The sequence below is a fragment of the Gekko japonicus genome, unplaced genomic scaffold, assembly GCF_001447785.1.
Source record: "Gekko japonicus isolate JY-2015 unplaced genomic scaffold, Gekko_japonicus_V1.1 scaffold96, whole genome shotgun sequence".
Lineage (NCBI taxonomy): Eukaryota > Metazoa > Chordata > Lepidosauria > Squamata > Gekkonidae > Gekko > Gekko japonicus.
Window position 1 is genome coordinate 1028104 of NW_015168048.1, and position 25876 is coordinate 1053979.

At 41.6% G+C, this 25876-nt stretch overlaps 1 protein-coding gene across 1 annotated transcript in view; it reads right to left on the reverse strand.

Annotated features, from left to right (window-relative positions):
- Positions 1–24625, reverse strand: part of NR3C1 (nuclear receptor subfamily 3 group C member 1) — a 104480-nt gene extending 79855 nt beyond the window's left edge. The window contains exons 1-2 of the mRNA XM_015414325.1: positions 24296–24625; positions 20899–22083 (exon numbers count right to left, since the gene is read on the reverse strand). Of these exons, the coding sequence (XP_015269811.1) occupies positions 20899–22073 (1175 nt within the window). The 5' untranslated portion in view covers positions 22074–22083; positions 24296–24625. The remainder of the gene's footprint in view (positions 1–20898; positions 22084–24295) is intronic.
- Positions 24626–25876: the final 1251 nt, after the last annotated feature.

Sequence of the window (25876 nt, forward strand, 5' to 3'; positions counted from 1 at the left end):
GGTTTCCTCCCTACAGGATTTCCCCCCCAAATTTTTCCAACGGAAAAACATGAAAAATTTGAGAACTGTGGAGTGGGGTGGGTGTCAACCACCATATAATATTTTCTCCTTTGGAATGAGTGAAATAGTTATGACAAGGTTTACTCTCTCAAAAAGCATAAAATAAATTATGTAAAATAATTTAAAGCATTATATAATGATAATTCCTATGTATACTGTATTTCAATTTTATGTTCATTGTTTAAACATGACTAATCTTGTCCACAATTGATGCGCATAATGATACTGAAAAGTTTAGTGCTTTCAATGTTACAAGCTTTATTCAGTATCAAAATATGCTTAGTCCTGTTACAACTGACTGCTGCAACAGTTCTTTATGACAAGATCTGTGTTTTGTATTTGCGACTTTTATTCCTGCCTACCTTGAGTTGGAAAACTATACATCCTAAAGTAGCATATTTAAATAAATATCTAAGGCAAGCAAAGAGAAGAAGAATAGATTGGATTTATACCCCGCCCTTCACTACCCAAAGGTGTCTCAGAGCGGCTTACAAACTCCTTTCCCTTCCCCTCCCCACAACAGACACCCTGTGAGGTAGGTGGAGCTGAGAGAGCTCTTGACAGAAACTGCTCTTTTTCAAGAATAGCTCTTATCAGAACTACGGCTTGCCCAAGGTCATCCAGCCAGGTGCAAGTGGAGGAGTGGGGAATCAAACCCAGTTCTCCCAGATTAGAGCCCGCGCACTTAACCACTACACCAAGAGACATGTGACATGTTCTTACATGGGGTGGGGGTAGGGGATTGACATTCCTCAAGTTACGTTATAAGGCCCAACCAAAAGGATGTTCTTTCTGATAACTTGAAAGAGTTGAATGAGTGTACAAAAAATGTCAGTGACAGTATGGAAGCCACCCAATATAAGTGTAACAAAAGTGCCTGACATTAAAAATGATAATCTCTATTCTGACATGTAGGAGAAAGCTGAAAGTTCCTCTGCAGGTTGTTCATCTGCCCTATTCCCCCACCATCTCAGAAGCAGGAGGTTGCTGCAGCTGCACATAAAGAACTGCTTCTTTCTCTTCAGGAAGACATAGCATTTCCTCTAGAGGCTGTTGCCTCTCTGTAAGTATATGAGACGTATGTCAAGTCCTGGGAAAGATACAGGTCACTGCTGGTTAGTCAAGAATTTCATTTTCTTAATTTAGATCAAGTCAATTCATTTCTTCAGACTATAGCAGCACTCTTTAGGGGGTTCAAGAGGTTGGAATTAAAGACCACCTAGAAGATGGGAACTATATGTAGGGAAGATGAAGCTTAGAACACAATCTTTATTCATTTAAGAGAAAAAATAATATACTGAGCATAGGAGAGTTATGAACTCCACCTCATAACAACTAAGAGATTCTCAGAAATGCCACATTACACTTAATGGTAACCATTGTGAAGACCCCTCAAGGCAGAGGCCTGTGCACAATCAAATCCATTTTTAAGGGTGCCATTATTGGGGGGGGGGGGAGCAATTCCTGGAGGATTTAAACAGAGAAAACAACAATCACTGCTTTGCAGATGGACTGTTCACTGCTAGGGAAAAGGGAGACCCCCCCCCATGTAGATATGTTATATTCCTCCATAAAATGGCACAGCAATCTAGGCAAAATCAATAAAAAGAGTGGGGTTGGATCATTTCAAAGTTCACATTCAGGTGGCCATGTGATCTGATAATGTTTGGGGACTCTGCACACAGGAGCCAAGATACTGAAATACGTATTTTATACTATTACACGGAATGTATTATTGTGGCACACTGAATATAAAAGTAAACATGGGTAGAAAAAAATTACTGTGGCCACTGACTTTTATATTCGCACAAACAGAACTGTGCAGTGTACTGCTGAATGTGCTAAGCTCACAATGTTAAACTCAAAATAGTGACCCAGGTGAAATGTCATCATATGTACTGCAGTTCAGATGCATGTTTAAAATGGCATTGCAGAATGGCTGTCAAAGAAGGGGGGGGAGATCACAAATTCAAAAAGTACCCCAGGAGGGTCTGTAGAGTGTATAGATGAGACTACATGGAAGATAAAAATCCAATTTGTGTTACAGATTCTCAAATAATCTGCTCACTCGTGCTATGTAGTTTATGATTGCAAGTGCATACAGGAAATGACTGTGCACTTTCTAGTTGAGTTTGTTGCTGCTTTTGACAAGGGGCAAAGCTGTGTTACAGCAGGCAAACTTAGGAATTTAAGGGTGAATGCAGTAATTAAGTACATTACCTGAATGCAGTAATTAAGTACATATTCAATAAAACTCAAGCATGGGGCACAATCCCCACAAACGTTAGCTGCATGAAAGATCTTTTGAATGTAACCAAGTATGATTTGGCCAGGGAAAATTTAAATTCCAACTGTTTAAAGGGGGTTAACTATAAATTTTGCTGGACTGGACTGTACGGTATCTTGAACCTTAAATCAGTACAATTTGCATTTAACATGCCTGTATATACACAAGATGGAAACAATTAGCACTGATCAGTTGCAGTAATGTGGGCTTTTCAAGAAAATTTTAATCAAATCATTTAGATTCAAATTTAAACACATAATTTAAAGATTTGAATAATCTTAGTAAAATTTAAATAATATTAACAAAAAAGGCAAATGCACCATGTACAAGCCAGGACCATGTACAAGCACTGGAGTTTGTCCACACTTCATATCCCAGATTTAGCCCACATAACATGATTCATTTGCAGAACAACAAGCCTGGACAACTACAGATACATATACTATGTTTACATAAGTCAAGCGAGAAATTTTTCACAGAAAAACCTAGCACTGAAAAATTTTCTGCAGAAAAATTTCTACTCCCCCATCACAGGTTATACTTGTGTTTGCACCAGTGCACAGGCATAAGTATCCAGACTAAATTCATCTTTCCCATATTTAATAAATGATACCCTCAATGTAAGTTTATGGATCATCACATCTTACACTAATTCTTATTATATTTAATTCGGTCAAAGCAGAGTTTTGTTTTCCCATCACCTTCCTCCTGGTGCAGACTTTTTTTTTTGTATTTTTGCATGTGTGCGTGTGTGTGTGTGTGTGTGTGTGTGTGTGTGTGTGCCTGGAAGTCATGGCGACCTCTGGCTACTCCTACTGGGGCATGGAGGACATTCAGAGAAGTGGCTAGATGGCACGTCTCTGCCTCCTGCCCTGGTATTTTTGGAGGTCTCCCATCCAAATACTTGTCAGGGTCAGCCCTACTTAGCTTCCGAGATCTGACGAGATCAAGCTTGCCTGAGCTATCAAGGTCAGGGCCTCCTGGTGCAGATTTTTGAACTTCCCCGCCAAAGCCACACTTGAAGGGGCCTCTCTGGAACAGTGTTCAATGTTGTTCAGGGAACTGCACCTGGGACAGCAAGAGTTTGGTGGTATTCAAAGATTCACACCTCTTCCAGGAGATTAATAAAGTAGCTACATTTTGCCTTTGGGCATGTGGGATACGCAAGCGCCTGACCAAATCTTAACAATAACCTTCCTGTCTCCGTCCCCTCACAATCAGTGTTCAATCTTATATTTTATTCTATATTTTTATTTTATTATTTTTATTTTTATTATTACTGATATTGTATCAAAATAAACTTTGAACTGAAGATACACACCCCTTTCTGCAATGGCAAAGGAATTTTGATTGCTGAAGGGGCTCTCTTTGAATTCCATCAATTATTTACAGATAGTCTAGTATAATCTGAAACGCTTCCCTTCAAATTTTTCAGCACTGGTTAAGAATCAAAGACACAGGAACAGATTGAAGGGAAGGAGGAGAGAAACTGCAAGGTGTTTTACTGTAACAAATTATTACTAAGGCAGCTTTTTGAGAAAACCCTTTTCAGAGAAACAAAACTAACTGCTGGCACAAATGAAAATGTACTACTTTGTGGAAGAGGCATAAAGCTAGTGCTAAGCAGTGGATTCACACTCTCCTCAACTACCTAGAAACATATTTAAACCTTTTGAAAGTTTATATTGCATACTACTGGTACAATCCAATTTAAAAGACAACAATTTGTTTTACAGGTGGGTAGGGAATTACCCTAAAATATGGAGAGATACTGAAATATTGTATTAATAACTGTCAAGGCCAAGCTAGTTGATTGCCTTTTCCATCACCATTTAACTCCAGTGATCCTGGAGCTACTATTCCCCAACGTGTGAAAGGCCATTGCCAAGCAGGTCTTGTGATTGGCAGATGGGTCAAACCTCTCTTCATGTCCATGGGTTTTAAGTACTATCTAGCTGAAAAAATTATCTTGTAATTTTTTTAGATATTAAACAGATGATTAAATAAATATGTTTTGTCCATTTTAGTTTGCTTATATTTCCCAACTAAATTAAATAGTACAAAAGAGTACAATTGGACGCGTATCATATTGGAGAACAGCAAGGAGAGAGGGAGAGCGAGAGAGAGCGCTGTGCTACTGTGAAATATGCCCAAGACAGCCTTAAGCTATTGTCACCATTCAGCTGACCACCTCCTTCTCTCCCTCCCACTAACATACTGGTAAATCTTCTTCTGAAATAGCAAAAATGAAGTACTGAACATCCATAAACTGTGCCTCATTTGCTGATTCATGTGAAGTTGGCCAATATGCCAGTGATTGACTTGCACTGAAACCTTGCTTACATGACCACTCTAATCAAACAATTGTTACAACTTTAGACCACAAACTCACATGTAACTAGGAATCTGCCTCTTGTAGCCCACAGATGAAGCCCCGGCTAGCTGCAATGTGTGTGTAATTAGAAATGCTGTCTGTTTGTCTTCCCTATCCCCACAAATATTGTTAGTCCAATTGTCAAAGAGTAACTGTAAATCAGGAGCTGCGGTGGCTCAAGTGGTTAAGACGCTGAACTGCAGGCTGTGGAAGGTCGGTAGTTCAGCAGTTCGAGACCCGAGTCTACCGAATGACGGAGTGAGCTCCCGTCTCTAGTTCTAGCTCCTGCCAACCTAGCCGTTCGAAAGCAAGAAATTGCAAGTAGATAAATAGGTAACAGTTCAGTGGGAAGGTAACAGCGTTCTGTGCACCTTGGTGTTTAGTCATGCCGGCCACATGACCACGGAAATGTCTTCGGACAGCGCTGGCTCTTCGGCTTTGAAACGAAGATGCGCACCGCAACCCTAGAGTCGGATTCGACTGGCTTTCGAGCAAGGGAACCTTTACCTAACTGTAAATCGCTCTGAGCCCACAGGTGTGTGGGAAAGAGCAATCAATAAATTGAAAGTATTATTTATTATTATTACTGAAGCCCACAGTGAAGAACTCTCCTCTCATTTACAAACTTCTGCATATCAGATGTCCCATGTTACAAAACTCATGTGTATTTTTAGATTCCCCCTGGAATAAGAAAATCTAGCTACAGCCTAAAATATGAAACAAGTTTTGTATCCATATATAACTTTTTAAAAAGTAAATTTCAAAATGTGTTCATTCATATAAAAGTGCAATACAGATTTATGCTTTTCAAAATAAGGGGCTAAATTCAGAAGGGTTTAAACTAAGTCAAATAATTCTACTTCCTCGTACCATCCATTTTCTCAGAGGAAATTTACAGGAGGAATGGTCTCAGAATAAATGAGTTGCAAGCAAGGAATTCAGTGATTACCTTTAATATGTAGCTCATCATAAAACCTAGCAGATAAGAATAGAAAGAAAACAGTGCTCCATAATATGGCTGTTAATAGATTTTTTCCTGATTTCCATACATTTTGTTTACTTTAAATCCTCCATTTCCTCCAGAAGTACCAGCAAGCGGTGGTGTGGCGATGAGCGGCGGCGAGAAATGACGAGTGGTGAGCAGTGACGACGGCGAATATCCGGTGCCGAGCAGCAGCTGAATCCGGGCGGAGACTGACTGGAAGGAGCGGAGGTGTAATGACGCAAGTGCGGCGGAGCCAGTGGGACAAATGCCAAAGCTACGGTCATCACAGCCGCGCGCCACGAGGACCCAACACGGAGGAGCTGCTACAAAAATAAGACCAGCACCGGATGCCGCCGCCAGAAAGATGGATGGGAAAGAAGCCTGCCACAGATAAAGGAAGCCGAGAAACAAAGAGAGCAACAACAAGAGAGCCTTGCTGCCCGGGTGCTGGTAGGCAGTCACCCCCTATACAACATGTGGCCCTAGATAGGTATAAATGGATTGTAAAACCGCTCCGAGCCTACGGGAAGGAGCGGTATAGAAGTCGAATATATAAATATAAAAAATAAATAAATTTCCATAGTTTAAATTTCATCTGAAGTACTTCTGGATTAAACAGCTGGGTTGCAGAAGGGTTATCTAGCATTTAAATTAAAACTAGGTACCCAATATATTTACAGTCTTAACCAGGTGCACCTGATTCAGTGGGCCATGGAGAGAAGTCTCATTCAATGTGTCTTAAGATCTATTAAGAATGCTTGCAACTACAGTTTTTATTAACTAGTATAGGTCACAAGAATTTGTTTTAAATAAATATTTATTCACTTCATAGGGCAAGGATCACTTTACTGTATCTAAGAGGGAAAGTCCTAAACTTTGCAATCTGGCTATGTCCCAACTGTAAAGCAAAGAAATGGTATTTGTTTCCAACTACTAATAAAGGTGTACATTCTGTATTCTCTTTGCCTGGTTACTCTTTTGCTGGGAACAAGAAATGCATTGATGAATAAGATTTTAATTCTTAGGGAATGTCTGGACAAACAACTGAATATTCTTCATTCATCAAAGGCAGAAAGCAGTAGCCGACACTGCTAAAATAAAGAAGAAACTTGATGCTGTGTAAACTATATCCAATACACAAAGCAGTCTTTGCTTAAATCTTAATTTTTGCTAAGCACTACCTCAAAAATTAAAGGTATGCTTTATTATAGTATTCTCTACAGCAAACAGTTCTGAAACAAAAAGTTTTTGCCAAACTGTTCAACAAGAGCTGGAATTGACTTTAAGAGAATAACTGTCTCTTTCAAACTCACTGATGACTTGACCCTTCTGAAAAGAAATACATAACATATGGGCACCCCAATAATTTAATAAAGCAACAAATGGGCAGACTGCTTGATCTGGCTTTAAATTACATCTTCTATAATCCTGATAAATACGTATGATATCCAGCTGATGTCTGGCACACTAGTGACAGTAAAATTTCTTACAAAGGTATGACAAATGGAACAAATCTAAGTTACAGAGAAAGCCAGCATGTCTTCTAGACCCAGGTAGATTCCCAGGTTTAACCAATTATATTTTAAGGGAAACTGCATGTCCCCCAATGAATCTGTCTAAATTTTGACCATAAAATGGAACTGCAAGAGAAAACGAAAAAGAGACCAGCAAGCAGACTTCATTATTTAGTCCCTTTATTACATCAACAATGCTAGTAAGCAGCAGAAAAGAAAGCAGAAGCAACTTCCCCATATTTGGAAAAAAATGTTCAGAAAGCTGTGCTCTGACTTCTTATCATTTGTCCATACAATTTCTTATTAAGCTTTTAGAGGAACAGCAAGTTGGTAATTCTATTAACATATAAATAAGATGCACAGAACACTAGATCTTGTAATACCCAAACATTGCTGGAAGCTGTTTGCATTTTTTGTTCTCATTTTAGGCCCCCCACCCAATTCTTTGTCTCTTTCTAAACAAACCATACATCCAGATGAGATCTACGATGCTGGAGAATCTAGATTATTATTCACACACATTCGAAAAAAAGTAAAAAAACCCATAGAAAGAATCAGTTTTCAACTGAAATGTCATGAGTCACAGTCTGACAAGTAGACTGCAACTTGATCCAGGATGAAGTGAGTACCATAGCCATATCTGGGGGTCAGACACACTTGGATATAACATGGAAAAATAATAAATTTCAGAACTTTGACTGCTTCTCTACCATTCAATACACAAGATACTACCTAAAATCCAAAAATATTATGTTTCTCAAGTAGCTAGATAATGAACCAAAATAAAATTAATGAACTCCTGCCCACAACTGTTGGAAAATTGAGACTTGGTCTTTCTCGCTTTAACATGTAGTGGATTCTAATAGCTACTCTTGGGTTCAATATCTCACAAGACTTTGTAAAGCTAATGCCTTGACATCACTCTTTCAGTTAGTGGTCCTAGCCTCTAAGTCTAAACATAGATTGCCAGGCTCCGGAGGTATCCTTGACATAGTATGTCTAGAGCTGCACTAACCCACTGATAATATACAGACTGTCAGTTGAAGAGGTGCCAAAATAGTTTGGGGTTTCATGCCTTCACAAATACTATATTAGTAACAGGCAAAGTTCATATCTGCTATCTAAGTGGGGCTGGATTTTGTCAAACACGTCAGATGTTTGTTGCCTAAATTGACAGCTACATTGACTCCTATAGATGGCAAAAGGTATTTAACATTTGGATTTTCATTTGGTCAGTGTTGTTCTGGGCAACCATCCTCCTTATGGGTTTTGACAGAGCAACCAGGATATATCCTCTACAGAACAACAGTATTTAGGTATTCATTTGATTCTGTATTCTGCATACCAGAATGCTGAAGTTTTGATCTTAAAAGTTTCTGCATTATGGGTTTCAAGACTCAATAAACAGTTTCTAAGGTAAAGCCACTGTCTTGGTTGTCTCTCTCTGTGAAAGCTCTCTTGCCAGTCTCAATCCAGCCCATTGAGTGTTAGGGGGGGGGGCAGGCAATTTCCTGGACACTGGAATCCAACAATAACAAAAAAAAAAGAGTTGAGGAAAGGGGGGGGAGAACACTGAAACAAAATCTTGAAAATATAATTGTCAGAGCAACCCAAAGTATCTCCTGATATGAAAAGGTTGAAGGTGACTGATTAGAGTTTTGACACTTCTAATGAATGTTGATTAAGACCTTTATAGATTATTGTAAATTCTCAGGACTCTAATGTAAGAGATGTTTATGATACAAAACAAGATTAAAGATTGAAAATTTGTGATGTTCTATTGCACTAAAACTTAAGGCTATTTTTAAATGAATTTCTTAATTGTATAAAAGAACTATTGCCATTTTTCAATTCTAAGGGGAAAGATCAGGTGGAAACAAGTCTTTCTCCAGAGTGCTAAATGGTAGCACTCTTCTTAAAATAAAAATTTACACATTTTAATCACTATATGATAGCTGCCTTTAGGAAAACTGGTAAACAGGATTTTTTCAACAGTATTTTATGATCTCCACTGATGAGAGTAAAATGAGCCTAAGCTCTAGTTAAAATTTAAACAAACGAAGTACAGACTGATAGAACAAAGCACTTGAGCGTATCAAAGTATAACATACAATATTAAAGCAGATACTAATACACAAAAGAATGTTAAGTTTCAGATGAAGGTGAATTTCTTTTTTCTTTTTTTTGAAACCCCGAGGAGTATTTTTATTATTTTTTTAAATGAGACTACAAAACTACAAAGAAAAATATAGGGAGGGGAACTACATCTATGGATAAAGGAAAGATACCCACACTAACTAAAAACCCAAGAGTGGGAGATCACATCCGTGTTAAACTAAATATTAATATTCAAAGTGTTAGTACAACAATATACTTGTAGAGTTCTTGTTTTTCAGTTTCTGTATTAGCAAGTTAGTTATTATGAGAGAACTTTCTGAGCATCTTCTTTACTTCAAAGGGTCATTTAGCAGAGTCCTTCTGCCCTTCTGTCTCTAAAGTCATATATGGTTTTCATTGCTCCCGCACCCATTTCTGCTGCAGAGTCCTCATCCATTCCAGAGGCAGCTGAGTCACTTGACTTAAGTTTCTTCATCTTTAGATTCTTCCCCCGATCCCAGCTGACGTCTCAGGAATTTTTTGGCTTTAAAGATGGAGTCTATCTTCTCCCTTTTATCGTTGATTTTAAAGATGACACCTTCATGGATCGCCCATTGGTACTGAATTCCATTTGTTTGAAGAAAAGAGGTTAAATCCTTATAGCTCTTCCTCTTTTGGCGAATTTCAAATGGAATGTCTTTTAAAGTCTTGATGATTGTATTCCCGAATTTCAGTGGAGTTGCTGAAGTTGCCTTTAATATGGCATCTCTGGTCTGTCTTCTTGCAAATATGACCACAATCTCTCCAGGCAGGCTATTTTTTTAATATAATTGGAGTAAGCCCGATAGGCCATCTCCATATCTTTTATTATTTCTTCCGCTAGTAAACCTGTCACTGGAGCAATAATCTCGCCCAGAGTTTTCTTCAGATCTTTTTCTGTTCCAGGAACTCCCTGGAACCTAAGAATCATATTGGCCTTTTCCATTTGCAGCTGTAACAGACGATTTTCTTGGAGCTTTTGTTTTATTTCAACTTCGCCCATTCTTTTCTTCATCTTCTTACTTGCAGTGTCCACCTCTGTAACTTTCTCATTCACATGCTCCACTTTCTTTTCTGTTTCTGCCAGCTGGCGCTGTTGTAAAGCGAAGTTTTGATTTAACGAGATCAGTTGCTGGTTAATACCATCGAGTTGCTCCATCACTGACTTGAGCATATCTGCTAACAACCTCATGATGTCAGCTCCCTCTTCCGGCCTCGGGCTCTGGCTACCTGGTTTCGCTTTAAACTTTCCTCGGGATGCTGCCATTTTTCAACTTTGTTTACAATTTCAAACCGCTTCGCCGGGGCTCGAAGGACTCATCACTTCGCTATCTGCGCTCAAGTAAGTCTCTCAAAATACACGCGTTGTTTATTTCCTCCCGCTCTCCCTTCAATATGTTTATCTGTCCATGCGCTTAAGAGGCATCCCTCTTTGCACTCCACTTTTCCTATGGGGGGGGTGATCCGATTATCAAATAGTCCGTTTACTTAGAACTCATGTTCATTGTTGGTCATATGTTTGACCTCGCTCACATCAATCGTTATTCCACTCAATCTCCCGCGCTTGTCCCGGTCAAATTAGCTTGGGCCCGAAGGCCACACATCGGCAGGACCGTCAGAGCGGAGAGAAGCCTCGATTCTCCGGCAGCAAGCCGTCGAGGAGGCTAACCCTCAAAGCTCTCTGACCTGGAGCCTTTCACAAAGGCTCCGTGGGGATGCCACTTGAGGTGGCTCCCCTCCATGCCGATGGTGTGCTAATCGTCTCCCCAAGGTCTGGGGAGAACGACTGCCATTGACAATCCACAAACCGGAAGTCCCCAGGTGAAGGTGAACGTCTATCAAAAATACATAAATACATTCTTAAAACAAACGTTTCACCAGGCGTGACTTAGTTCATGATGCAAAGTGTATTTATGGTAGAAAAACCAGGAGAAGATTTGTATATGATATGTCAAACTGTGGTATGAATGAAACTAGACAAGCATAGGAATTTTTCTGATGAAGAGGCGAAACGAAGAGTCATTCTGGAGGTTTTAGTCGGATTCACTTGCATTTTGATAGAAGTTCACCTTCACCTGAAACTTACCATTCTTTTGTGTATTAGTATCTGCTTTAATATTGTTGTATGTTATAATATACTTTGATATGCTCAAGCGCTTTGTTCTATCAGTCTGTGCTTCATTTGTTTAGATCATCTCAGGACTGTGTTCTCCATCGCATATGTCTAGTTAAAATTTAAAACAGGGTAGAAAGGAAACACAGCATAAAATAAAAATAAAATTGCTACTAATGTAATTTTAAAAGCCAGTACAACTTTCTTGGACTAATGATCTGAAAATCGACTCTTCAACCCAAGCCTAGATCAATTTCATCATATCAATATATCTTTCCCACATTAAAAGCCAGTAAAAGGCACAGGCATACATTTTCTACTGGAATCACAATGTGTGAGTCAGTGCTGTACAACACATCTCAACCAATATATTTTAATAAAATGAAATAAGCCAAGATTTATTTTATTTTCCATTTTTATCCTGCTCTTGGTTCAAGAAGTTCAGTGTGTATATTGTTATCCCCTTGCTCAATTTTAGTATCGCAACAAAAACCCTGAGAAGGTTAGACAGAATGACTGGTCAAGGTCACCCACCAACTCCCATGGAAATTTGAACTTTTCCCCCCATCCCCCTAGGGGGAGGTTTTTATTGGGGAGTTTTTTCATCCCCCTAGGGGGAGGTTTTTATTGGTTTTCTTTATTCCATAGATGTAGTTCCCTTTCCTATATTTTCTGTTGTAGACTACAAAACTACAACAGAAAATATAGGAAAGGGAACTACATCTATGGAATAAAGAAAAAAGACCCACAACTAACTAAAAACCCAAGAGTAGGAGATCATACATCAGCTTAACACCATGCTATTTTCAAAAAGCTACTAATAATACAATGAATTTAGTCGGTTATGCTAGATTAATTATCGTTTAACCATCCCTTTAACTGTTTAAAGAAATTCCCAGAGCATCCCCAAGTTATTTCAAAAAAAATTTAGGCACAAATCAGAGTCCTTCAGCCTTTATTTATTCTTATCTTTTCTAATCCTCAGTTTATAAGAGCTTTTGGGGGCAGCCACCCCCTTTTCAGAAGGGGAGTCCTAGTCCAAAGACCCCCAGCCCAACTCGCCATCAGATTTGTTTTCTTTTACCTCCTCTTTGCCCTCTTCTGGTTCCCCAAGCTGTGTCCACAGAAATTCACGTACTTTAAAAACAGAGTCAATCTTTTCTTTTTTATCGTTAATCTTAAAAATGATGCCTTCTGGGGTTAACCACCTGTAACTGATGCCATTTGTTTGTAAGAAAAGGACTAATTCTTTATAGTTCTTTCTCTTTTGTCATATCAAATGGAATATCTTTTAAAATCCTGATATTATTGCCCCCAATTTTCAAAGGTGTTCCCAAATTTGCTTTCAAAATAGCATCTCTCACATGTCTCTTCAAGAATCTGACCACTATTTCCCCAGGCAGATTATTTTTCTTGATGTACGATGAATAGGACCTGTAGACCACATCCATCTTGCTGCAAAGGTATTCCGCTGTTAAATCTGTCACTGGGGCTATTGCTTCACTCAGCCGTTGCTTCAGATTCTCTCCTTCAATTTCCGGGACCCCTTAAAACCATAGGACCAAATTTGCTTTATCCATTTGTAGCTGTAAAAGCTTTGACTCTTCTGTAGCTTGCTTCATTTCCAGCTTTTGCACCTTTTTCTTAACTTTTTTAGTAGTGACATTTATTTCCTTCACCTTCTCTCCCATTTGCTGTATTGCTTTTAAGGATTGAGTCAGTTGCATCTGCTGCGCTGCAAAACTCTGCCCAATTACTGACAGCTGTTGTTTAATGCCAGTGTTCTCATCCAGCAGGGGGCGCAGGGAATCAGCTAAGAGTTTTGAGAGCTCAGTGACCTCATCCGTTCGAGGACTGGCCCCTAGTTTCGATTTCAACAGCTTCTTTTTCTCTGGTTTCTTCCCCGACATCTTTTTGAATTTGTTTAGTTTTCAGAGTTGCTAAAGTTTCTGATATTCACCTGAACGCTTTTCTGCGCTCTGGTAAGTCTCTTAAAACAGTTTTAGTTGCTTATTTTTCCGCTCCCCCCTCTTTCCTTCCGTGTTTCGTCTATGCGTTTGGGAGGGATCCCTCCCCCGCTTGCTTTCCCGTCGCTCTTTAGGGGAGGCAGCTTCTTTGTATATCTTCATGCTCGCTTCAACCCGACTCACAGTTCGTTGTTGGCCATTCGGCCTCGCTCGTCATCATTTATTTCACCCAATCTCCGCTTGTCCCGGTCAGTAGCACTTCTACCATGCGGTCACTCAGCGGCAGGACCTTCAGGGCAGAGGGGTGCCTCAATTCTCTGGCTTTCGGCCATCGAAGAGATCACCCTTCAAAAGCCCCCTGGCTTGGAGCCTTTTACCAAGGCTCCAGGGGGGTCACGACCCGTCGGACCCCCTCCCACACGCTGGTGTGCAGTTTACATCCCCGAGACGTCCAGGAGATGTGTCTGCCTGCGTGTTGCCATAAACCAGAAGCCGAAATTTGAACTTTTGTCTCCCAATTGCTAGTCTGACACCCTGATCACCACATATGCTCTGATCTGAAGCGGTTCTGAAACACTGGCATCACATTAAAAAAAACAAAAACATAAATCAAGGTATGTCTTGTGTGTACTTTCACAGTGACCTAGTTCTATTTTACCAACAAATTTATCTAGAAAAGAATAAATATATAAACAGGAACTGAGCATGTTTTATTGTATTCCACTAATTATCTCAACATTATTGATGTGTTCAATTTAGAATGCACTTCAGTGCCATTTAGAATGCGTCACCTGTTTACAAAAGCACTAATAGCCAAGGCGCCCCCTGCATGCGGATATCTAAATCTGCACATCGGGGGCACCTGGGGGGCAGGGAGATTTTCCTGCACATTTGAGGCAATCCCCAGATGTGCAGAAAAATCTGAAAAGTTGAAAAAATATGGGGGGATACTTAAATTGCCCCAAAAGTAAAAGAGCATTCCCTGCGCATGTGTAGGGAAAATGGAAAGGTAAAAGAGCACTTACCACTAGGCACTGTAGCAGAGCCGTTGCTGCTGGCGGTGGTGCATGGGGGAGAAGCTTTGGCATGTCGTGGCTGGGAGCCGCGGTCATTGCTGGGGAAAGGGGAGCCTGGCCTGGCCAGCCCTGCGAGTAGGAGCCACGCAGGGCTTGCCACCATTGCTGCCAGCAGCAGCGGGGGGAACGGGAGGGAGAAGCCTTGGAGGGCTGGTGGCTAGAGCCACGGACGTTGTTGCTGTCGGAGGGGGAGGCCCGGCGGCTGGGAGCCACACAGGGCTCACCACTGTTGCTGCTGGCAGCTGCGGTGGCGAGGAGGAGAAACCTTGGAGGGCTGGTGGAAGGGGGAGGCACTGCCACTGGAGGAGGGAGGAGGGGGAGAAGGCTTGTGGGCCTGGCGGGAGTCGCACGGGCCTCGCCATTGGTACTGGGGGAGGGGGAAGGCTTGGCGGGCCCAGCAGGAGCTGCATGGGCCTCGCCATTGGTACTGGGGGAGGGGGAAGGCTTGGCGGGCCCAGCAGGAGCTGCATGGGCCTCGCCATTGGTACTGGGGGAGGGGGAAGGCTTGGCGGGCCCAGCAGGAGCTGCATGGGCCTCGCCATTGGTGCCGGGGGAAGGGGGGAGGTTTACCAGTGGCTGCTTCCTCCTCCTCATGGAGCTCCCCCCCCCCGGAGTATCGCGGGTCCTCCTTCTTTTCTTATACCTAATGCTGAACCTGACATTCAGCACGTGGATCCAAAATCCACATAATGGGGCCAGGTTGAGATGTTTTGGCAAACCTGGGAGACCCACGTTTAAAACCTGCCCAAAACATGAAGTACCACCTGAAATCTCACAAAAAATCTCACAAGATCATGGCTGGCATTATAGGGTTGCCTAGCAACTCCAGCAGGATGGGAGCTTTTGACTTGAAGAGGGAGTGAAAACACACTGATAGGGGAGAAGAGAGCATAAGTGGTGAGGGGGGCAGAGAAAAGGAGTAAAAGCAGGAGAGGGCCAGCAGGGGAGCTGATGAAATTTCAATCCCAGTGAGTCTTGAAGGCCCCAGTTTATGAGTTTATGATAACACAGCAGATGAACAAGCCTGATCACTACTTTGAGCCTCCTATATCTAACACACAGCATAGCTCCAAGGCAACTGACAGACCCAGAGAATGAGGCCAGGTTCAGATGGGGGTATTCTTCTGTAGCCCTGGAGAACCCCCCAGGTTTGCAGAATAATAAGAACACTTAGAAAAAATCCCTCAGAAAATGGAGGACCGTTGTCCATGCTTGCACAACAGAGAGATGGGAAGGTAGGAGCCAACTGAATGGAGCTTCCAGAGAGCGCACAGCTGATGCTAGCCCTGCTGCCACTGCCTTTCCCACACAGGCAGGTAGGCAGGTGGTGAAGAACAGGAGGCTCTGGAACCTCCCTCCTCCACCAACCAGCCCCACCACTGGTGCCACTCCTCTCTGGGTGGGGGAGGGAGAACAGGAACTGATCCCCTCACTACACCACCAAGTTGGCAGCATCGCAGGTGGTAGAGGGACAAGGAAAGGAGCTGCTGCTGCTTATCCCCTTGTCTGCTGATGTTGACTCTGCCACCTCTCCTCTACAATTGGGTGGACAGGGGAGAAAAAGCTGCTTCCCACCACATGAGGCAGGTGGGTGACTGGAGCCAGCACTGCAGGCTAGTGGGCTAGCCAACAAGTGGCTGGCCTGGGGGGCAAGCAGGAAGCAGGGGGAAGGGGATTCCTCCCACAAGTCTTGTGGGTTCCTACTTGTACTTTCCATAATTCTAAAACTTAGTGCAAATATTTCTTCATATCCTCTTACATTTATTTTTATAATCTATGTAATGTACTCCTGCCTGTTTCCCAAAACTGCTCCCCCTCATTGCACAGCAAATTCTATTTCTCAAAGAACAGGAATTTTTCAGATATAGAGGGGCAAAGTTCATTCTATCCCACCCCCCAGCTTTTCCAAATTCCTTAGCCCCACCTTCAATATTTCTGTGGCTACTTGACAATGATTCATTTAGGTCTTGCAAACTGAGGGATGTGGCTTCCTTCATTAATTCATCTCATGTTAGGTCTTCCTCTTTTCCTGCTGCCTTCAACTTCCCCTAGCATTATTGTCTTTTCCAGTGACTCTTGTCTTCTCACAATGTGACGAAAGTATGATAGTCTCAGTTTGGTCATTTTAGCTTCTAGAGAGAATTCAGACTGGATTTGATTTAGAACCCACTTATTTGTCTTTTTGGTGGTCCACGGTATCCATAAAACTCTCCTCCAACACCACATTTCAAATGAATCTACTTTTTTCTTGTCCACTTTTTTCACTGTCCAACTCACACACATATATATATAACAATGGGGAATAGTTCTGACCTGGATAGCCCAGGTAAATCCAATCTTGTCAGATCTCGGAAGCTAAGTAAGGCCAACCCTGGCAAGTATTTGGACGGGAGACCTCAAAAAAATACCAGGGCCGGGAGGCAGAGGCAGGCAATCAAGCCACTTCTCTATACGTCCTCCACACCCCGGTAGAAGTCACCAGAGGTTGCCATGCCTTCCAGGCATGGGCACATACACAAAAATGCAAAAAAAAAAAAAAAAACCCACCAAAAAACCCCCCAACCCAATGCAGAATACCATGGTATGAATTATCCTGATCTTGGTCACCAGCAACATATCCTTACAATTAAGAATCTTTTCAAGCTCCTTCATGGCTGCCTTTCCCAGTCTTAATCTCCTTGTGATTTCTTGATTTCAGTGTCCCCTTTGGTTGATGATGAAACCAAGGAATAGAAAATGTTTAACAATTTTGATTTCTTCATTTATTTTATTTCTTTACTTTTATTAACCTAAAGCTATGTGGGGGGGGGGGGGGGGCAAAGGTTTTGACAGAGCCAGTTTGGTGTAGTGGTTAAATGCGCAGACTCTTATCTGGGGGAACCGGATTTGATACCCCACTCCTCCACTTGCAGCTGCTGGATGACCTTGGGTAAGCCATAGTTCTCTCAGAGCTGTTCTGGAAAGAGCAGTTCTCAAAAGAGCTCTCTCAGCCCCACCTACCTCACAGGGTGTCTCTTGCAAGGAGGAAAAGGGAAAGGAGATTGTTAGCCACTCTGAGTGAAGGGTATAAATCCAATCTCTCTTTTCTCTCTCTCTCTTCTCTATACAGCTTTGTGTGAACAGTACTGCCCCAGCTAGCACTTCTCCAAAATAACTGGCAGCATCCTGCAATTACATTTCAATATAAAGAAAAATGCCAAAAGACTCAATTATGCCTCTCTTACATGAATTGTAACCTGTCCCATTGACTTTAAATCTCAAAAACTGCCTCAGTCAGAGCTCAACAAATCTGGGGAGCTGCCTCACGATGCCTGGAAATTCTATCATGATGCATAATATATTTGTCCCCCCTCCTGTGAAGCTGGGGGATAGAACCATTGCTGCCTGACAGAAATTGGAAAGGCCCTAGGCAAGGCCAAGATATTGCAGCTGCCATTGTAACTACGATGCTGCAACCTATTCCAGGGTGAATCCAGTTATCTCGTGGAAGAATCCCTGGACTCCCACTGAAACCAGCTGAGAGGGTATGACTTCCACAGAGACTGCAATGATTAGGCCTGAGCTAACAGTTAGCAATTTCTCCTCAGAATCACAGCACTTCAGGTCTGCTGGGAAAAGCTCAGTCAACTAGACACAAAGGTGCTCCACAATGGATGCTGCTGCCACTGGTTGGTGCATGCAGAGATGCTTCCTGGGGAAAGGTTTAGTGGTGCTTGGGAGGCTGGACTACAAGGCATTCTTCATAATTTGGGCAGCCTGGAGCCCTTCCAAGGCCAATGCCTGGGGCTCTTCATTCAGCCGGCAACAGCACTGGACTTTGCCCATGCATAGTATGATGGACTAATGAAGCTGTCTTATACTGCAACAGATTGGTTTATCAATGTTAGTATTGTCTACTTAGACTAGCAGGTGCTCTCCTGGGTCTCAGATAAGAGGCCTTTCACATCACTTACTGCCTAATCCTTTTTCCTGCAGCTGCCAGGGATCTAACCTGAGATCTTCAGCATCCTAATCAGATGCGCTACTATTGTACCATATCTCATTCCCACTCCACGAAGTTGACGGATGGATGGATATAGCCCAATTTGGTTTTTAAACAAAATCCCTTGTTATAAAGGTTCTCAAGCAAACTGTGAACAAATTAGTTTTTTACCCCCCAGAATATGCTATATTTAATTCCACATCTCTAAATTTGCTGATGCACAATAGATTTAGAGAGTATGGAAATCCTTAGATTGTCCACAGTGACTGAGAATGCACTGCAATAACTGCAACCATACTCAAAACACAGGTGTGGGAGGAAGTCTTTTCAGTAGCTACTATGATGGCTTAAAACTGAAACATTCCAAACTCATGCCCACAATGGTGCACAGTGAATTACAAAAAAAAAATATTGTATAGTACTACCTGCCTTTGTACATTCTGGCTTAAAACCTCTTGCTTTTCCTTCACCATTTCTCTCTCTCTTCCCATGCTGTTCAACCTCCCCCAGGTAGTAACTGAATCTAGTCAATCTGAATTTTCTAAGTTTAATACTAATGGTGGGTACCAGCACTGGTAAGTAACTGCAGAAGAACAAGACCATAGTCTCACATGCTGCTCCTGATGTCAGTGAGTACGTTATTATAATAGCTCTGTGTGCAGGTGCTCCTGGATCAAGTCGAAATGTACAAGGAATAGCTCAGTTCAGACATCACACCAAAACATAGTTCACACTGATAATTATTTCTGAACAGAATACTTTCAGTTTCCAAAAAGAGATAAACAATGGTTTAAAACTGCTTGCCTCCTTTTATTTACTATTTACTTAACACTCCTATTTCTATAATGTGGCTATGACAATTTAGACATCACATCAAACTACAGTTATCACAACCCACCATCACAAACAATAGCTTGGTGAATCAAATCAGCAACCATGCTGAACTACAGGACAACTACCAGTTTAATAAACAGCTACCATTCATTAATTTTAACTGTCAGAAGGAAAAAACATAATTTAATAGTTTCTGTTTCCTATTATAGTAAAACATGAGAGATCACCATAAACTTGCAGTCGTACCGACTAAAAATCTTCCTTGTTGATCAAGCGATTGTTAGTATCCAACTAAAAATTCAAGCCTTATATAAAACTATATTCTAGCTATAACTTCCCTGTTGAGAAATTCTATGATATTGATCTTACTTCCCATTTGGAAGATTATTCATTCATCAAAACCCTGCTGACAGTCATCAACATTTCTTTCATCCTTCAATTTACGAAGATTAACTAATTTTAATAGTATTTTATAAGTATCAATAATAACCGGAGTTTTAAATCAAAAATTCTCAAAATGAACATTTTCAGTTTTGAGGACAAAGTAGTTCTTCTGTGCTGTACAAAGAAATATCAAAATCAATATTCATAACCTGAGATGTTTTAGATATATACTTCAATTCACAAATTCAATTCGGTCTACATCCTATGTGAGGAAAAAGGCTCTGGCCTAGCAGGTTCAAACCATAATAAAAGTGTTATTATTACTATGCCCCTTGATTGAAAGAAATACCATATATGACGACTGCTTTCCTGCAACAATCCAAAATATAAGTACTTTTAGTTCAGATAGTAACCACTTAAAACAAATTATGAGGACACAAAAGGAATTAGCAGCTTTATACTAAGCATTTCAAAAGCAAATTGAGAACATGCAAGGCTGTGTCCTCCATTTAAAAAGCTTTTTCTAAAAGCTACGTTCATATGTTTAAGGTTGCCACAAAATGCCTGCCTCATGGAATGTTATTTACAGCTTAACGAGTTATACTAGACTGAATTTTTAATGAACTTCCAACCCAAATATTTCAAATAGCTAGGAACACCGCTGATTTAAAAAATCAGCACAATAATGTTTTACTATGATTCACTTCTCAACTTTAAAATCAAAATTTTATTTGGTTCATACACATCCTCTTTGTCTTTTAAATACTATAGATAAAAAAACTACTACCAAAACTATTAATATTTATTGGCAGGTTAACATATCACCAAGACAAACAAAATTGTTAAATAATTCAAAAACTTTATGATTACCCACCAAACTGGTTGTTGAATATACACTACTTTGAAAAAACGCAACTTTACTTGTTCAACCAATCTGAATGTAGTTAAAGATTGGTTTGAATTAGATACAATACATCTTGCGTTCAATCTTTTTTTCTCATTTCACATTTTTAAAGCATGACATTTAATGTTATCTAATCAACCATAATTTTTCTACTTACATTATGTGAACGAATCCCAAGTGACAGGTAACTCATTAGAACTAGATTACCAATTTAACAACGTATATTATTGTACTGTACAAGTACTTACACTTGTAATAAATGTGAAACAAAATATCTCTTACCTTGAATATCCATTAGAGAAGGCAGATCTTCCAGAAAAATTCAAAGCTCCTACTGCAGTAAGAGCATCATCCCCAGATCCTTGGCACCTATTCCAATTTTCTGAACTAGCAGGATGAGATGGAATGGCATTAAAAACTGGTTTCTGATCCTGCTGTTGAGAGACGGATGCTGTATTCAAGTCATAGTGGTACATTTGTCCTCCAGAAGTGCTGACACCATGAACAGAAATGGCAGATGTTTTATTTCCAAGCACGTTAGAACCAGAGAAACTAGCCTGGCAATAAACTGGGCCAATTTTCTCCTGCTTTATAACCCCAGGGGTGCACAGTTCAATAAAATCTTCTTTTTCAGTCTTCACTTGTGGCATCTGCACTGTGTGGGTGGGCAAAATATCCCCACGCTCATTGATTGCAGGCTTAGTGTCTGGTAAAACAGGAGGCTTGCAGTCCTCAATATCCTTTTCTTCCAGGAGAAAACCCTCATCTGCACCCAGAGGCGAAAGCAAGCTACCTTCATCCAGCAAAGGGTCCATTCTCCAGGGACTCCCATTTGTTTCTTTTCCGGGAGATACTGGTGGCAAATCAAAATCCTGCAGAATATCAAAGGTGCTTTGGTCTTCAGAAAAGAGCTTCAAGTTGCCACCATTACTGCCAGCTTGGCCTTGCACTAAAGCTCCTTGCTCTAAAGTGCGATCATGACCAGCCATGCTTGGGAACCCTGGCTCCGGGAGCACGTCCAGAGATGCCGTACCCTTCGAGCCTTCTGCCAGGCTAGAGGACTTATTCAAGCTTGCAATGCTTTCTTCAAGGAGCCTGAAATCTGTTTCTCCAGAAGAGAGACTGATTTGGCCGTGCTGTGGAAATCCAAGTTCGTTTCCCATCACTTTTGTATCTGTCTCACCCATATATATTCCCATTGACAGCGACACTGCTTTGGAGAGATCTGGCTGTGGTGCATTGCTTCCTAATCCCTTTGACAAATCACACAGAACAGGTTGCTGTTTGGAGTCGGACTGAGAAGAGGCAGGCAGGGTAGCTGTAGATGCTGGAGACTTGACAGGAGCTCCACCCCTAAAGGCTGGAGAAAAGTCCATCACAAGTCCTCCTTTGTCACGGAAATGAACACATTTCCCCGCTTCCTCCCCTGTGGACTTTAGTGATTCTTTGGACTCCATTGTCTTAATACTGGTTGTAAAAGAAGAGAAATATTCACTATTAGCCCAAAACTTCACAACTGAAAATAAAATACACTGCAAGCTAAAGAAAGCCAGTACATATCTAAATTAAAGAGACAGACATTATTTTCTAATGTTACTCTTTTTAAAAAAAATAAAGTTCGTACTCCATCCCAAATGCTTGGCACTGCGATTTTAATCCATTTTCTCAATTTACAATTTAATAACATTGTATCTAACCTGACATCATTAAACATGAAGAAAACTACTTATTCAGAATATCTTACTTCATCTGCCACTGAACTGTATACATACACACGCACACACCATAAAGTGAAATGCAAACATAGACGTTATCTCTATTTTAAACCAAAGATAACCAATATTTCTTATTTTAATTTCATGAGTTTTCCAAATTTTAGATCTATCAACTACTAATGCAAGAGAAAAATACAAGAACTTACATTACAAAACTTCCACATGCTTTTTCAATAGGGACCACTGACACTTCCACCAAGAAAAAAAAATTCCCCAGGCAACACCACATTAACAGCTATACATGCTAACTTCCTAAACTTCTCTCTCCTTTCCACTTCTACTTGTTACACAGGAGGGGGGCGGTATAATGTTCTGGGTTTACCCGAATTTATTGAATCAAATTTTACTTTGGTCCAAATTAAGTGTCAAATGGTATAGGGGTATAATTATTCCAACATAATTATTGAAAAATGTTTTTAAAAAATCACTCCTTTACATATCTTTCTTTTTCCATAAATGCTATTTTAAAACTATATAATCAAAAATAAGCTATTTGTACTTAACACACACTAATAAATAAACTAGTTACATTGCGTGTGGACTTGCTTGGAGAAAAACAAATATATTATTCCATCCAAAAGCTACTGTATGCTTGTCGGTTCCCATTAGTAATTGATCAGACAAATTTGACCATAAGAGCCTTTAAGAAGGACAATCCTTAATAGTTCACAGGTTGAAAGGAAAAGGAAACCACTATTCTGAATATTTATTTGATTTTATGTTCACCTCTCTCCTTTGGGGGGCATATTAGGTCTCCCAAAAACATAAAAAGGTGCTTTGTGAACTGACCAGGCTTCTCTGAGAGCTTCCTTCAAACTAAACGATAAAAACAAGCAAAAAAACCTAACAACCAGCTATTTGATTCTGCAATACCCTCTCTGTAGAAGTGTTTTGTTTTGCCATGGAACCATCATGTCATAAAAAACATAGTTTATATGAAAAGAAGAAAAGAACAGGAAAGAACTGGAGTTACATTTGACACGTTTCTGTCTCACTTTCACACACACTATTAAATGACAGACAACGCCAAAGGAGAAAATCTGTCACATGATAGGACTGCAAACCTCCCCCCAAAAATTAAGCACGATCTTTGTGAGCTGAAATGCGACCCCTTTACCAAAAGTAGATCCGATTTTTTTTTTTAAAGGAAGAAATGTGTCGGGACCTGTTGAACATTCTGCTGGCACGCCCACTTCTGCAAAATAACACCAACCCTTTGCTACAAAAACTCTTTTAAGTGCTGAGTTTTTAACTCTCTTGATTGTTTCCTATCCCTCGGGCCCGCCAAAAAAAATTTTAAGGTGGAAAGGGAAGAAGGACAAAGAAAAAGGGAAAAGAGCAAAGCCTTTATCTTTTTAATTTGTTTTTACGCCATCTGTTTAGAAACATACATAATTTAAAAACAAATCGAAAATGTCATTTTCTCCACGGGAAGCAGTGGGGGGGGGGGGCACCGAAGAAGAGAGCGAAGGAACTACATACTATTAATGGCCCCCTTGAAATTTTCTCTGCGACTAGGCTATACCAGACAGGACTTTAAAGAAATAAAATTAGACCCAAATGGTTGCGAAACAAGATAGCACTACCCCCCCAAACACACCCCTTCTCCCACAGCTGAATTTAACGCAGACGAGTTAAAAGTTGAACAACCCGACATGAGAGACGCGATTCCCCCCCCCCCTTCTTATCCGGCCTCAAGTCTCAGTCCTAAACCGCTTGGTCGGGGGGGGGGGGAGGAAGACAGAAGAGGTTTATTACTAGAAGATGGGGGGGGGGGGTGACCCCTGACTTATTGGAACCAACAAGTAAAAAACAGTAACTGTCCCTTTGAAATCCCTCCCCCCCCCCCCCCCCCATCCCCCCCCCCCCTCCCCCCCCCCCGACATTAAAAAGAAACCCTTTACCTTATCGAGTGGTGGCGCTGGGGACTTCTCTAACCGCCAACTTCCATGGCTCCAGCCAAAAGCGAGGCGAATAAACAACTTGGCGAAGACTAGAAGGCAGGAGAGTTAAGGGGCAACGGGATTGGGTGTGGGGTGTGGGGTTGAAGCAGCCGCCCCTTTGCAGATGAGAAGGGAGGCGAACCCTCCCCCTTTTCTCCACGCGCCGCGCCACTAGCCCCTCACCTGCTCCTGCTCCTATGCGCACCCCCCACCCAACACACACTCTTCTGCTCCCCCCCTCTCCTGTTAATTAAAGCGAATTAGCCACCCTTTGCCCCCCCCTTCCCCCCTCCTTCCACATACCCTCCAAGCGTCCCGCCCTCCCCCCTTTTTCCGCCTTCCTTCCCCCTCCCGACTGCCAGCCACTCCGTCTGCGCTCGGCTCTACGGCTTGCCCCAGCCACAAAATGGAGGACGGCGACGCTAGCAGCTGCAGCCGCCTCCTTCTCCCTCCCTCCTCCCCCCCAGACATGGAAAGAGAGTCGATAGCAGAGACAGACACAGAGGAGGGGAAGCAGCGCCGCGCTCGCCTGGCCACTCGCAGCATAGCACAGAGCGCGTCCAAGGAAGGAGCCGGCGGGGGCGCGCATTGCGGGGCTGCCGAGGGGGAACGGTGCAACCTGTTGACTGAGAGCAGCAACTGCAGCCCCAACCGAGGGCCTCCTCCTCTTCCACCGTGTCTTTCCCTCCGCGTTGCCCACCATTCTTCTCTTTCGGATCTCTGCATCCCTCCCCCCTTCTTCTTCTTTTTTAATTCCCCCCCCTCATTTTCTTTCTTTGCTCGACTCACTGTTGCTATCTCACGTTTGGCAGAAAGATAAGAGGAAATGTTCGTTGTGCCGACGCCGATCTTAACCGTGTTTATCTGGAAGTTCAAGGGGGGGTTTACTCCCCAAGTGAGTGTGCATTGAGTGGATAGCAGCCGGGCAATGAGATCCTTTACACCCTTGAAAATAAATCGCACTCCATTCAGCAGAACTTATTTCTGACGTGTGTAGGATCAGGCTGCGGGGTAAGCAGAAAAAAAAACTACGCAGTATGTTGGTGTGCAAGCCAAACGGCCTTTTCCACACGAGTCCCGGGGACAAGTCCTGGTCAAGGCAACGTTTTCTATAAACTATATGACAATTTTGTGACGATTTCAGATAATACTATAATTGTAGATTAGCTTCAGACTCAAATAGTAATATTTGTTGTTTATAAAGGGCCCGACAAGTTGCTCTACAAAAAAATAAGTATATTAAAAAGATCAAGTCCTGACTGCCCAAAAATATAGCAGGAGTGGGGGAAAATATAGAAGGGAAGGTCAAAAGCTCCATAGAAGAGGTATGTTTTCAAATGTTGTTTAAGCAGTTATAAGGAAGAAGAGGTGCTGATAGGGAAGGGAGAAGCAGTGAGTTCTAGAGAAAAAGCAGCAAGAAAATAATTTTAACAGTAAAATAGAAGTGGTTAAGAACGGGGAGGGGGGGAGAGCATACCCATGCTGGGATCCCTAGATCAGGAGTCTCTAACAAGTAGCTAGCTACTAGTAGCTTGCCAGCTG